The sequence below is a fragment of the Melanaphis sacchari genome, unplaced genomic scaffold (genome assembly GCF_002803265.2).
Source record: "Melanaphis sacchari strain LSU unplaced genomic scaffold, SCAv2.0 Contig11_pilon_pilon, whole genome shotgun sequence".
Lineage (NCBI taxonomy): Eukaryota > Metazoa > Arthropoda > Insecta > Hemiptera > Aphididae > Melanaphis > Melanaphis sacchari.
The window spans coordinates 3,530,123-3,545,231 of NW_020270469.1; the positions used below are offsets into that span (position 1 = coordinate 3,530,123).

A 15,109-nucleotide genomic window follows, 5' to 3' on the forward strand; every position below is an offset into this window, starting at 1 on the left:
CGTTGTGATTCTGACAGGTCCATTCCAAATTGAATACATCCCTTTCCATGATCAATCCTAATCTAAAATTTAAAATATAGAAATTAATTATTTTTTATTGTTATGTATCTACAACATTTAAGTCAAATTTTATTTAAAGTATTGCTTCAACAAGAAAATTTATTTTGTATGTATAATATAAATCATTAAAAGTAAAAAAAAAAATAATAATAATTTGAACTTAACTATTTTTTGGTACAATACACATTTCTAAATTTCCACTATGTATAATTTTTTTATTTTTGTTTTAAATCATAGTTATTAATCAATGTCGTTGGATAATAACCAATAAGTATTGAATGTAAATATTTAAGAATTAATAATTTTTTTTTAAGTGTTGAAATTATACTAAGTAACTGTAAAGTAAATTTTAGTAAATTAAAAATGTATTTATTTTAATTTCATTATATTGAAATGGTAATTAATTACCTGCATATCGTTATGACGAACTAAATCAACTAACACACGTTCCATATGGAAAGGCTTGCAGTAAGATGCTAATTCTAAAAGTCGTTTGTATTCAAGTGTTTCATAAATTTGAGAAAGTTGTCGAATTAATCGAGCCAATGTAACTTCACGTACAGGAGCAACATATCCTTCCAATTCGCTTCCACTACCAATAAGTGGATCAGTTACAGTCTCAACACGTTTGCATAGTTCTAAAGGTTGAAAATCAACTTCTAACCACATGTAAAGATTACGTAAATCTTCAGATGCTAAAGTTACAACATTGTGACGAACCTATAAAATTATCAACGATTAAAAAAATATATTTTATTAAAATTAAATTAAACTAATACTTACAACTTCTTTCATGAGAGAAATCCTTGTAGGTGGAGCAGGAAGACTTAATAAAATAGCAAGTTTTTGTGCTTTTTCATAAGGACTTTTATCAGTTTCGATAAAGCGATCAAATTCAGGATGGGCAGATGGTAATGGTACAGCTAAAGTAGCCAACAAAACTCGAGAAGCCATTCTAGACAAAAATAATAACAATATTTATTAATGGGAAATGGGTAAAATAAATTATATAGCTTATATTACAGCCATAACTATTAGATATTTGTAAATTAATATTATATCCAACGTATTCTCAAGATTTTTGTCATAAAAACATTTAGGTAAATTATTATATCAAAGAAAATCTAAAACAAAATTATAACACTATTAAGTCAATAGGTTAGAACATGTTTTTTATATTAATTCCTTTTAATAATTTCAGATAACTAAGTTGGGGAAACTTCAAACATGATAATAACAATAATATAAAGCATTTCAATTTTTAAGTAAAATGATCTATAAATATAAAAACATTAGTCATAATAATTTCAAAATGTATAATATTGAATGTTGGGAAGTTAATAAATTGTATTTAATATTAACTTGACTGGCTAAAAAATTTTCCAAAAAAAAAAAAAAAAACACCTAGCGTATTAATTCAATTTAAATTTCCCTTTAAATTTTTTGTTTTTTTTTTTTTTAATGCATTTTGGTATTAAATATTTTAAAAACAATGAAGTAAAAAAAGAAAAATTATAAGAAATCATTTATTTTTGGTTTATGTCCAAAAAAGTTTGTTTACAGAGTGATTTATTTAATGTAAGACTTTTACTATTTCATAAACTATTGAAATTTTTTTATTATATCATTTCTAGTAATTAAATATAATTTTTGTTTTTATTTTGAAATTTTTTGATAAAATAAATGTTTAATACTTAATTCCAAAAAATATATTTTAATAAATTAAATAGAATTTTAGACAAGTAATTTAAGAATTATAAGTATTATAAGTTAAGACGAACTGAGTGGAGTAGAATAGGAGGACATTGCATAATGTTGGTCCATTAATCTACTCGTTTGAATTTCTAAATGTTCATAATACAACTAATAAACTACTTGTCTGAAATTAGAATAATCTCTAAAATATAATTTTTCCAATAATATTGTTTTTTTCTTAAAATAATTTAAAATATATATTCTCAAAAATGTTTATATTTTAAGTTAAATAAATCACCCAATTTACCTATCTTAAAATCAATAAAAATAAATATTTCTCTATGCATTACAGTTTAAATTTATTTTTATTCTATCACTTATACTCGCTTGAGAGATTATGATATCTAATATCAAATAGTCAAGGTCAGGAAGCCAAATCCTTTAGTTATATAATAGATTGACAGTTAAAAACTAAATTTGTATTGGTAAATTCAAATATGAAACTTTTTTTTTATGGTATGAGTTGTTTATACACAATGTAAGAACATTATTGATGAAGTATATTACTTTATGACTTGTTAACTATACAATTAAGTAAACATTTTATTTTTATTTAATGTATAATGAATATGTGTTGGCAGTAAACAAATTAACAAATTTTTATGTATATAGATAATATTTTACAAGTAGCATATCAAACAACTACCACCATATATTTTATTCTAAAAACTTATAGTAAACATTAACTTAATTAAAAATAAGTTTATTTATTGATTATTATTTAACATCTGGATCATAAGACGATAAAACTATTTTTTTAAATAATAACTTAATATTTTACTAAATTTTCATTTTATTTTATAGTTTTTAATATTTTCATAATAGCTGCAGTGTTACTTGAGTAATTAACATTTGTGTAAACAGAATTCTTTAATATAAAAAAATATATTTATTTTAACTTTAAATCACTGTGAATGTGATTAAATTTAAAAAAAAAAAAATAACTTAAAATAGTTAATACTATAGAAATGGAAAATGCTTTCTCAAATAATAAAAAGAATAGTAGGAAATTTAAATTCACAACAATAAATGATATACATATACATACAAAATTGTAAATATTATTTTACAACACTTTTGTGAATGAACTATATCAAGAATTAATTCAAAAATTGCAATTACAATATAGATTTCCTAAATGAAAAATGTAAAAACTTACTTTTGAAGTTCTTCAGCAGTAATATTTTTCTTCATTTCTTTGCTGAGTTGGAAAAGCTTCAATAGGGCTGCAGCATGGAATAAATTATAACCAGCCTTCCAAAATACCATAGCTAATTTTTGATAATAATTTGCCATAGTTTTTGGAACAGGAGACTTCTTAGCCAATGACATTAAATTATGGATATCTTCAGTTGCTTTATATGCTTCCTATAATTTATGAATTGTATATTGATTAAAAAATACTTAATTCTTAAAATATATTTATAACTCACCTGCCATAATTCCATCTGAATAGCATAATCTAATTGACATAAGCGAGTTTCTAAATTATATTGTTGTGTTTCTGGGTTTGAAAGGCTAACATTAACAGTTTGTGGAGGTAATTTAGCAATATCTTCAAGATGTTTACGTAGTTTATCACATAGCTTTCTAAACTCTGTTTTACGATTGTATTTTAAACAAAATTGATAAGCCTATAAACAAAATAATGAAGACAAATGTATAAGTAATATTTTGTAGGTAAACAAATTTAATATTTTATACCATTTTAGCTATATCATGATACAAAGTTTCCACATGAGCATTAGTTCTCAAAAGTTCCAAACATTGACAGTAGGACTCCCATAAAAATTTAACCCATGGTGTTAATATAGTTCTGTCACTACGGTCTTGGGCATCTTCTCCACTGACCGCACTAAATTATGTGAGAACAGATAGTAAAATATAAAATATAACATATAGGTATATGTAGATACAAATATATGAAATTGGATAAAAAAAGTTACCTTAAAAGTATACTTTCTGGAGTAGCCAAATTATCCAAGTCGTCAATATCAACAACAGCCTGTTGTGATTGTTCTCTGGCAGCCTCTGTCCGCTCTTCAGCGCTTCTTAAGTAACCGCGTATGACATTCTCCAAAGATCCAACATTGACCTGGACATCAACAAAATATGAAAGTTTGATATCTATCTACAGCCATAGAGGTACTTACAGATTGGAACATGTTTCTGTACTGAAACAAACCCTCTTTAGCAATATGCGACTTCTTAAGATCGACACACAGCTCCAGATACTTGAACATAATTGGTTCCAGAACGCTCTCACTCCAGTTATAAGCCCATTTTTTGTTCCTGAACACCTCATACAGGGTGTCGAGGGCCCTGCCAGGCCTTCCGACCTCCAAGAATTCTGAAAAACCATGTAATACCGGTACATTAGTAGCTGGGGCGGTTTCAAGCAGTAGCGTTCAACTTGGTGACTGTCTCGGTCTTCTCTATTAGTATGATTGCATTTACTTACCATTGGCGCGTTTTAACGCGTTCTCGGGTCTCTGACTGTATCTAGACATGATTTCGGCACGTCGAATGACACAGGCGCGTAGAACCTGAAAGAGAAATTCGCCTAATAAAACAGGCGAAGGGACAAAAAAACGTGGCGTGACCGTTCGTCGCGCATAACAAGTCGAATACCGCAAATCACAATCAGTGGTTACCAAAACCGATGACGCACGCTACCTTCGTCCGCTTGCCGCGAATCCGATCGTCCGACCTGCCCACAACCATCGTATCTTCCACGGAATACAGAGGTACCAACGCAATCAGTAATTTTAGTTTGTAGACAAGCAAACGAAATAGCGGGAAATTTGAAAATGTGTAAAATATTTGTGTGTAGCACACAAAAAATGAATTTCATGTTTCACATTTTCGCTATTGATTTGCATAAAATACGTCAAAAATTAACTTTTGTAAAAGTTAATAAATTTTTTAATAAGCTTACACAAAGTAATGTTTATTGAAAATATTATTTACAAAAAACAAACAAACATTTAAAATTAAACATAATATTGCAAGAAAATATATTTTATACACTTACCTAATCGTAACAAAGTATTCAATTTCATTATCTATGTCTTGTGTAACAGAAATACAACGCATTTATAAAGTACAAAGTCGGTATTTTAAAAATACATTAATATATTATTGTAATTGTTAAAAAAAAAGGTTTATACAAAAACTTATATTTTTAATGGAAAAAAATATTTTATTAGTGTATTACAATGGTTATTATTAATAAGTAATAACCATTAATAACTTATTAATTTTTTTTTTATCTTTATGATTTTTCGGGTACCTATAATGTATCCCGTGTTTTGATAAACTTCTATTATTTTTATATAAAACAGTTTATTTCTCGAGAAATCTTAATACTTAAATAGCTAGGTATTTAAATATTTATATTTAATTATTTTGATGTATAAAATATAAATATAAATATAATTACTATTATTAAATTAAAAAGGAAAAAAATTGAACTATTTGTAACTGATCTTAATTAAAAAACCTTAATCTTTAATTTTTATTTTCCGAAAACTGCAGGAACTGAAAAAAATAAAAGATAAGTACCAGTTTGTGCTCAAATAACAGGATTCATTTTGAAACTTTTGATAATAATAGTGTGCATCTACACATAAGATATGATGACGACAAAATCAATTTAATTTAAAGCATATTTATATATTATGATGTGTTCATGCTTATATGCAGGTATCAATAAATATTTTAATTAGATGACCTTGTATTGACATAAGTATAGGATTTTCTGAGAATGGGAGTAATAAAATTTACATTTTCAAGCAATTTTCACATGTTTAATCCTTTTGGTATGCCCATGCACAATACAGTTTACTATTTTTAAAATAGGAACATCATTTTTTTTCTCTACAAATTCGGATAAAGTGTTTTTTTTTAAACAATTTTTGTACGAAATGTTTGTTTTTAATTACAAAATTAACAAATTAAATTTAACATTGAAATTTAATATGTATCTAAAGACAGTTACATGTTTAAAAATATCAGTGATATTTCAATTTTTGAGTATAAATTGACTATTGTTAAAATTTCGTCAAAAACAAATTATTCGCAATTATTAAATTTTATCTACCAATTTTTTAATTAGAAATAAACTTTTTTTCAATTTATTAATTGTTTAAAAACTTATACTACCCGAATTTATAGGAAAAATGGTTTTATCATTTAAAAAAAAGTAAGTTGTATTGCGCATGCGTGTATCTACCTACCAAAAGGATAAAAAAATTATAATTTATCTGAACATTTTCATTTTGGTACTTCCTTTCAGTCATCCAATTGAAAGATTTAATGGTACCTCTTAGCATGAACACGTTATATATAATATTGATGTTGTATATTTAGGTAGGTACTTACATTAAAACAAAAAAATTATCGTCGTAAACGAAAAAAAAAATACCTAATAATCAACAATATGTAACTGATTACATTTAAGTATATTTTTGAAGTGTCGTCACTGGATGGCATTCTCAAATCTTGACTCCTTCCCTCACATAATTTACTTACTGTATGTATTGTAATTATTTCATACAGAATGTAAATTTTCATATTTTAAAAATAAAAAAAAGGTGCATTTATTGGTATATTATGAGGAGGGAGTGAATAAAGAATATTACTATAGAAATTTCATTGGATTTCAGATCAGACATGATTGCGAATATATGCATGGGTAAAAAATATTCTCCGATCAAGAATAACAGAAAATGTGTGTAGCATCAATAATATGGTACCTATTTATATTTATATTGCGATTATTCGCGGTCGTGATTGATTATCATATAAACAATTAACAAATACGTATACAATATGTAATACGTAATACCATGTATTTGTGAATATTTTTTACAATACTTAACCTATCAGTGGTGGATCCAAGAGGGAGGTAATAAGGTAAATACCCCCCCCCCTTGAGCTTATTTATAAAAATGTATTACATTATTATAACTTGTGAGAAATACTATAGTTATATTCAGCGTTACATATCGTTATAATATGAAAATAACGATAATAACGTACCCACTATACCCACTACTCAAGAGAATTACGATAAACTGTCAATCGGGGCTTGACATTATGATATATAACACCCCCCCCCCCCCTTGATAAATTTCTGGATCCGCCCCTGTAATCTATAATACAATGAACTCACAATATTGTAAAATAAGAAAATGGAAGTTATTAATTTTTATTTTATTATTTTATTTTTACAAAAAAGTAAATAATTTTAACATTGTTGTCAACTATGTTGTGATAATTTCTATGCTTGAACCGTAATATAAAACATAAAGCTAAATAACTATTTTAACAATATTGTTTCTATCTGTAGTTAATACATATATCAACTATATAACGTTTTAAATCGTGTTTATGTATTTCAATAAAGAAAATTTGAAAATTACGGCTTTGAACATCATACCATTTATATTATATTATGTCTCAGATGAAAGCGATGTTTATTTCAACAGAAATAAAAGTGAAGGCAAAATGGGTGGTCTAATGTACGACTGTATATTTTATTAAATTTAAAAGTTTACGAAGAGAACAATACGAATAATATGAGTTTGAGCAGTGAATTTATATCGTACGATTTTTATTACTTGCAACCATGATTGATGACGAATCGTCTTATTGTTTACCATTTATATTGAACGTGTAGTACAAAACTACATATGGTGTGTGTGATGTTTACTTTATCATGTCTACGAAATGTTAATAACACTTTTAAACACTATTAGGTAGGTACAGATGGTTCAATTTTATCAGCTTATACTCGCTTTTGATAAACCGACGTATGTTTGAATACCGTTAATCTTTTAATAGTTAAACATTATTTTTAGTTAAGTACAATTACACAAAATACAATATATTTATTAGAAATCTTGCTTATTATTTTGTCAACATATATATTTTGATCTACTGCAATCTTTAAGATATATTGATAGTTGATACAGATATTGATATAATACTATACAACATGGAATCAATTTTTTTATTTATTTCAAAGTTTGAAAAAAATTGTATATGAAGTAGAAAATTACACAAATTTTAAACATTATAATAATATGGGATGGAACAATTAAAAATTAATAAAATAATTAAATATTAACAATTATTTTTATGCATTTATAATGATGTTAGAATGTTATCTACATTTTAACATTTCACGTTAGCGCCACTACAAATTTAGGGTTTCTGAAGTCCGAACGATCTAAATAATCGATCCGCGCTTACAGGACTGATCATATTAACATTACATAATACAATTGGCTGAAATTATAATAGACGCTTTCATTTTTATATTTTCTCTCAATTTTTCACCAATAACTTAAAAAATGTATTCTACATAATAATTGCAAGAGAAAAACCGTAATTTCTGTGCATTATATAACGAGTATTAATTAAAGTAAAAAATAACTCTCATGTTGGTATTAATAGGGAGTAAATAAAAGCACTGTGATATATTCTTTATACCATACAAGAGAATAACAAATCGATCATTGCATTATTGCATCACTTCTCAGTGAATACATCTGACGTTTTATGAAATGTTTTCCATAAACATTACAGATAATAAAAACTATTTAACACTGTCGTAATTTAACGGTGTATATTGTAAAGTATATAAAATATTAAACTGTATTAGTCAATTAATATATTATACTTATAATATGACACACATGATTACATATGCGTGTTTGTGTTTGCGTTGTTTTTTTTTTTCACTCCACGATAATGAATTATTGTTAACTATTAAAATTTATCAACACTCGTAATAATTATTAAAATTAATATTGTACATGTGACACACGTATTTATAATAATAACGTGTGGCGCTCTGACAGCTTAAAGGCCGCCATATTTATACACAAAAGAATATAAGATATACCTACATAATATTATAATAATATACATTTAAAAATACACCTGTGTTTATACGTCCATTTCATTGTGTTTATTGGACAATGTGTATATTCCTCCTAGGTACATATTATATAATACACGTATTCACATTTATGTATATATTATATTGTAATATTGTATTTATTTTATCTAAATAGTTTGTCAGGACGAAATAATGACAAAAACCTATGCCCGGAATTTTTCACAAAATAATATTATATTAGTATGTTATAATATGTAATATTACAATTAGGTATAATATATTAGTTGAGTCATGTTCCGCTTCGACTACTGAATTATGTCAAATTTTATGAAACGAAGATACATAAAAATATTATTACATATCTACACAAGTGCTAAAAATACAAGTTTTTCAAAAAGAATATTTAACACAGCTATTTATTGAGTTTAATTTAGATCAATCTTATTTGATTTGATAACATGGTAGGTGGTATATAGTGTATGTCTGAATATTAATTTTGTTATTAGTTTAAAAAAAATGACATGTTTATAAAATACTAGAAACTGTAAAATTTGAATTTGTAATATACTTATTTATTTTGTTTATATGTATAATGTTCACATCGTGTAAACATTGAAATCAACAATAATTCAGTCGTAACCGATCAAGAGTTTATTTTATGACGATAATATATTAATATACACATTTCTAAACAATCTTAAAAATTAAACCACGAAGAACCTACTGTTTTAGTTCCTATGTTAATTTTTTACCGTGTCTACTATAATTTAAAATATAAGTTTTAAACTGAAATAAAATAATGTTATAATACAATAATAATAGTATATTCCCTTACACGGCTATGAATAAAACGACAACAAATTAAAGGTCAGTAAATCAAGTAATATCATAATATAAAAAATGTAAAATAGAATTAATACTTTTTCAAGTTGAACACCAAATTAGTAAAATATGTTTTATAATATACAAGACTTTACTATATAATTGTAAACAATATTAAATGATACTATATTAATTATTATTACTTAACATTAAACGTTGATAACGTTTTCAATTTTTTTGTTTTCATTTTCCAGTGATTTTTGAGCTGCTAAGTAAAGGTTATGATTGCTTTTTTCATTGTTGGTCTTAAGTTTGTCTTGCATTTGGACGAGGATGTCTTGCATACGGCGGATCTAAATGTAAATTAATATCACCACTACGTTTAACAATAATCCAAATCATACATAAATGCCATCAGTATAGTAACTAGGAATTACTGATTAACAATACATATTTTAAATAATTTTAATGTAGGTACATTATTATAAATAAATGAAATATTTTCATTAATGAAATACATAATAATACAATTGATGTCATACTGGATGTAATGATATTTATATTGTGTATGATTTATTTTGAAACATAACGGTTTTTTCTAATTCTAAGAAATTACATGAAAACCAAATAGGTACCTGTTTTTAAAAGTTTTAAAAGAATTTTACGAAATTGCTTACGAAATATTCAAATTTTACTGACAAACAACTGTTTTATAACCAAGAAAAAAAGTTATTTAGACATTTTAGATTCTGAACAGACCAACGAATGAATCGATCTTACAATAATGTGTGTGGGACGTGGGTATTATTTTTGTTTATGTTATATGTTTATGTGTGCTTATACACGATAAGTAGTCAGAAGAGGTTTTAATTTTCAACTTTGAGAGTAGTTTCGAATAGAAAGTTAGTTCTACTCGTAGTTTGTACTGTTTAAAGTCAAAATGCCATAAATGCCTAGTATTTTTTAATATAACCAGGAAAACAAAAAAAAGATTAATCTAGTTTTTTACAAATTTGATATTGTCTTAAAATATACTTAAAATTTTCACTAAATGCTTATAATATGATAAATGATATAATTAAATAAATATTTTAACTCTTTTTGAACTATTTATAGATTTATAATTTTTGGTTTTTTTTTTTTTTCATATAAATATCTATAAAAATGTGTTTACTAAAAAAAAAAAAAAAATGTTTGACAATATTTAGTATAAGGTTTATCATAAGTTGTTCATTTACTAATCAAAAAAAAATATTGAAAATGTATAATTACATTTTTTTTATAAGTATTTAAATATAGAATTTTGATAAAATTTATTAAAATTTAAAAATTGCAAATTATTTTGTAGCTGGAAATTCATAAAAATGTCTCTGCTAAAGCTAACACTTAGAAATTTATTACAAGGTTTTTTATGAGATTTTTCAAACTACGAGTATATTAATTAAGAAATTCTACCGAAAAGTAAAAAAAAATTGCTTCTGACAATTTGAAGTTTAAATTTATGCGACATTGAATTTTACATTTCTTCACTTACTAATTTTTAATACTTTGTTGTAATCAAAATCAAAGTACCGTAAGTATTTGGAACGTTAACTAAATATTTATATAATAATTTTTTATACACTATAAAATTTTCAAAATATTTCGATTCTTTTTGAATTATTTATAGATATCTTCAATTTTTATTATTTTTTTAAATTGTATTTCTTTAAATACCGACCAATGTTAAAGATCATTATATGAAATATACTTATAAGTTAGGATTATAGACTATTTTCGCTCAGAATCATTTTTCTTGTACAATGATATAATATCATTGAATTCAAATGTAACATATCTATCACTGTGACGTATTTGACATTTACTTTACAGTAGAGCGATACCTACTCGCCTAACTATTTTAATTTTTAGTAAAATGTTGTTAAATTACCTATTATTGCGGTTTTTATTTGTGTTATATAAAACTCTTTCCTTTTGGAACGGTGATTTAATTAAAATAATATTATGTATAAATATTCTAAAAATAATTGTGATTTACGTATCATCATTGTTCCTTTTTGATATACCAATTGATAGCTATTTAGTATTTAATATATTTTATACCTACACAATATTAACAATTTTATTATAGTGTATAGCCATTATGTTCATAAAAATAGTGCCTATCTATTTAATATGAATATTATAATTATTATTCGCGTACCGGTTAAAAATTTAAACATGTATTCTACTTACTTCTTCTTCTTTTTGAATCAATAAAATATCCGTTTCATCGAGTGCTGGTAGCAGTTTTGGTATTGAATCTCTTTTTAGTTTTCTACATAAAACCGATAATAAACATTAATTTGTCCTATAATAAATATTATGTTTTTATTAATATTTACCCTCTATCTTTAAATGCTTGTTGCGATATTTTTGAAATCAACTGTGTGCGAAAATTTTCATAATGAACATCCTCAGTGACTTCTTTTAAATCGGGCATATGTGTGGATATTAGCATATTCCGAAGTTTGGTGAAATCGCTATGGGCTGGGTTATCCACTAAAAATATTACATAAATAATATGTTCACACTCGTTTGTCGTTAAATATATTTACCTACTTTTTCTGTGTTAACAATGTTAACTATTCTAAAAATAATGTATAGGTAAACACATAAACAGTTTATTAAGTGTTTAAATTTTTTTACCTTCTGCTATACCCCAGTCATATTGCCTTCCTCGTATTTTTTTCCCGTTAACTTCCAAAACCGTGTTACTTCCGACTACAGCAAACGGTAAACATGCTTTCAATTCTTTGTCCTGCTGTTTGAAGTCTTCATCTTCGTCACTATCGCAATCCGGTAGTTGATAAATCTGAGCCATGTATATAATAATTAAAAGCACATTATTTAATTTTGGTATATAATGTCACATATTTGAATTAAATATTGAATAATAATCATTATATTTTATTCGTTTTATAAGTTATACTTGCAACTATTGATAATAGCCTTTTATGTCCCGTGTTTGTCATAGGTGAACGATTATTAGTTTACAATAAATCATTATCTAATATTAACTATAAAGTAAACAGTTTTGATAATATAAATTCATATACTATATCCAAATGTGATATATTCAATTTGAATCGCGGTATAATAAAATTAAAAAAATAGTATAAGAATCTAAAATATGTACGTTTCGGACCATTATGCATTAATGAGATTTAAATCATCAGATATAAAAAATAAAAATAATTTAATGTTTGAAATGTATAGGTTAGGTATACATTTAATAAATATTTTAGATTATTAATGTTTTTTCAATTAAATTTGTAATGAATTTACCTTTATTTCGTGGGACTTGATAGAATCATTTATTCGTTGTTTGATTTGTATTTTTTCTTTTTCAGTCAACATATCCGCTTTGCTTATGATTGGTATGACGTTGACTTTTTCGTGGATATTGAGCATGAATTCTACGTCTATTGGTCTCAAGCTTAAATAGAATTTTGAATAAGAATTATATAATATCAATATTTATGTACCTATAATATATTACATATAAAACAACAACTTCATATTAAATATACCTGTGACAATGACCGGGTATGAAATAAAGACAACAGTGCACACGATTGTCAACTATGTTCTTTCTGACAATACCGCTTTCTTCAGCGAAATATGCACGAAATTGTTCGTCCACATATTCGCAACATGATCGAATGCAATCCTCACTGCTCAAAGACGAACCAAAACCTAAAATAAAAATAAAGCTGTTGTTTTTCCTTCTCAAAGGCGAAATAAAAGAGTTACCAGGTGTGTCGACAACGGTTAGTCTTAACTTAACTCCTTGTTCTTCGATACATAACGTTTTCTTTTCAATTTTTGCGGTCTGGGGAGGTTCTAAGATCGTTAAAAAAAAGATTAAGTATAAATTAAATCCTAATAACTGTAGAAATTTGAAATTGGTATACCATAATTAGATTCATTTCGTTCCTTGTATAGATCACTCAGGAATAATGTATTTATAAGTGTTGATTTTCCTAAACCAGATTCACCGACTACCATCAAAGTAAATTCAAATCCTTTTTTGACAGTTTTTCGATGTACTATGTCCGGTAAACTACCAAACCCTATGTACTCTAAGACAATAAAAACAATATTGAAAATTTAAGTATATTATTTTTATATTATATTATGTAGGTACATAAGTATATTTCAAAATATGTAGATAACCACCAACAAATATAACGAGACATTTTAGATTTTTAACGATTTGATTATGGTTAAATGAATATAACCAAGTTGTAACAATTAAAATACAAGTCGTTAATTGTGTAATGAACTATAAAAAAATTTAACTAATATGTAATAATACTGTAAATAGTAAAACTAACCTGACATGTTTCCAGTGCTTAGGATTATCTTACATCATGTAAAAGACAGATCAAAACTGCATTTAGAAAGCTAATCAAACGTTTTACTAAATATGATTGCATGTAGTAACACGATTTTCAAGTTGTCCCGCCATTTATTACCAAACATACTAAAAAAAAAAAAAATCATAGTTTAATAGTTCAGTAGGTACCGACCTTATTTGTTATTAATATTTGCAAATATTTATATTGTAATTATCAATTGTTTAGTAATTTGAAAATAGTTGGGGGGCTTTTTTTCGAATTGAGAACGATTGTGTTGAACGTTGTAGGTTTATTGTTAAAAATATATCAAATTTTAGTGTTTGTAGAAAAATCGAATTCAAATATTTTCTATGACTAATTTAATATCAACGGATATGAACCGATCATTCGAGATGCGAAAATTGTTTGTATAGCCGTATAGGTATGTAGGTATAACCAATAAAAATTGTCGTAAGTTGTGCGTCATTTACAATAACGACTAAACGGTATAGTACATAATATTATTGTAGGCACTAGGCACCCATGACATCAACACAATACTTAGGTTTTATCGAAACACAAGATAAAGTAAGAACGAACGTGTGTATAACGGGCGTCAATGGGTTTGGCGCACAGCGATTTCCTGCGAAACGTCTAATTTACGAGATTAAAGCAACGGTCGTACTTGTAAAAACTCCACCACTCCGATGGCGGTATAGGTAATGCGAATATAACGGCAACAGCAACAGTAACACTGCGATATTGTTGTTGTCGTTACACACTCATCGAAGTTTTCGAACGATAGAAGCGCGCCCGCTGGCTTAAGGCTCCCGATGCGTACGCGTCCGCGTTGTCACTGAACTCGCAAATCGATAATCTGGCGCGACCGTCCCGGGACGCGCTCACACGCACTCACGCGCCGATCGGGGGTGGGGATAGAATTGTACGATATTATTCATATTATATTACACACACGCGCACTCACACGCTCACGAACACTAAAACTCTAACACACACGAGCGAATGACGTACTGAATGAAAATGGGGTGGCGGTTCCGGTGACGACTGAGGGTGTTCCACTGCAAAACAGTAATAGTAATAATAATACGCGTGCACTATAATATATTATTATTATTATTATTATTATTGTATATCGCAGCGCCAATGTACTGTGTACATT

General features: G+C 26.3%; 2 protein-coding genes across 3 annotated transcripts in view; both read right to left on the reverse strand.

Annotated features, from left to right (window-relative positions):
- Nucleotides 1-4,450, reverse strand: part of LOC112604292 (eukaryotic translation initiation factor 3 subunit A) — a 7,901-nt gene extending 3,451 nt beyond the window's left edge. Inside the window, exons 1-9 of the mRNA XM_025353259.1 lie at nucleotides 4,277-4,450; nucleotides 3,969-4,165; nucleotides 3,762-3,910; nucleotides 3,520-3,670; nucleotides 3,249-3,449; nucleotides 2,975-3,183; nucleotides 844-1,015; nucleotides 469-780; nucleotides 6-62 (exon numbers count right to left, since the gene is read on the reverse strand). Of these exons, the coding sequence (XP_025209044.1) occupies nucleotides 6-62; nucleotides 469-780; nucleotides 844-1,015; nucleotides 2,975-3,183; nucleotides 3,249-3,449; nucleotides 3,520-3,670; nucleotides 3,762-3,910; nucleotides 3,969-4,165; nucleotides 4,277-4,325 (1,497 nt within the window). The 5' untranslated portion in view covers nucleotides 4,326-4,450. The remainder of the gene's footprint in view (nucleotides 1-5; nucleotides 63-468; nucleotides 781-843; nucleotides 1,016-2,974; nucleotides 3,184-3,248; nucleotides 3,450-3,519; nucleotides 3,671-3,761; nucleotides 3,911-3,968; nucleotides 4,166-4,276) is intronic.
- A 5,281-nt stretch (nucleotides 4,451-9,731) lies between these two features.
- On the reverse strand, nucleotides 9,732-14,799 carry LOC112604351 (septin-2A-like). Of its 2 annotated transcripts, none has more exons than XM_025353333.1 (10): nucleotides 14,615-14,799; nucleotides 13,927-14,075; nucleotides 13,504-13,671; nucleotides 13,343-13,432; nucleotides 13,120-13,285; nucleotides 12,875-13,025; nucleotides 12,236-12,401; nucleotides 11,932-12,088; nucleotides 11,783-11,864; nucleotides 9,732-9,900 (listed from the first exon to the last, which is right to left on the reverse strand). In XM_025353333.1, exons 2-10 carry the CDS (start codon nucleotides 13,931-13,933, stop codon nucleotides 9,757-9,759), a joined length of 1,131 nt encoding a protein of 376 aa, XP_025209118.1. In that variant the 5' UTR covers nucleotides 13,934-14,075; nucleotides 14,615-14,799; the 3' UTR covers nucleotides 9,732-9,756. The 2 variants fall into 2 exon arrangements, with proteins under 2 accessions (XP_025209118.1, XP_025209119.1); XM_025353334.1 differs by having other exon boundaries at nucleotides 14,530-14,615.
- Between the last annotated feature and the right edge of the window lie 310 nt (nucleotides 14,800-15,109).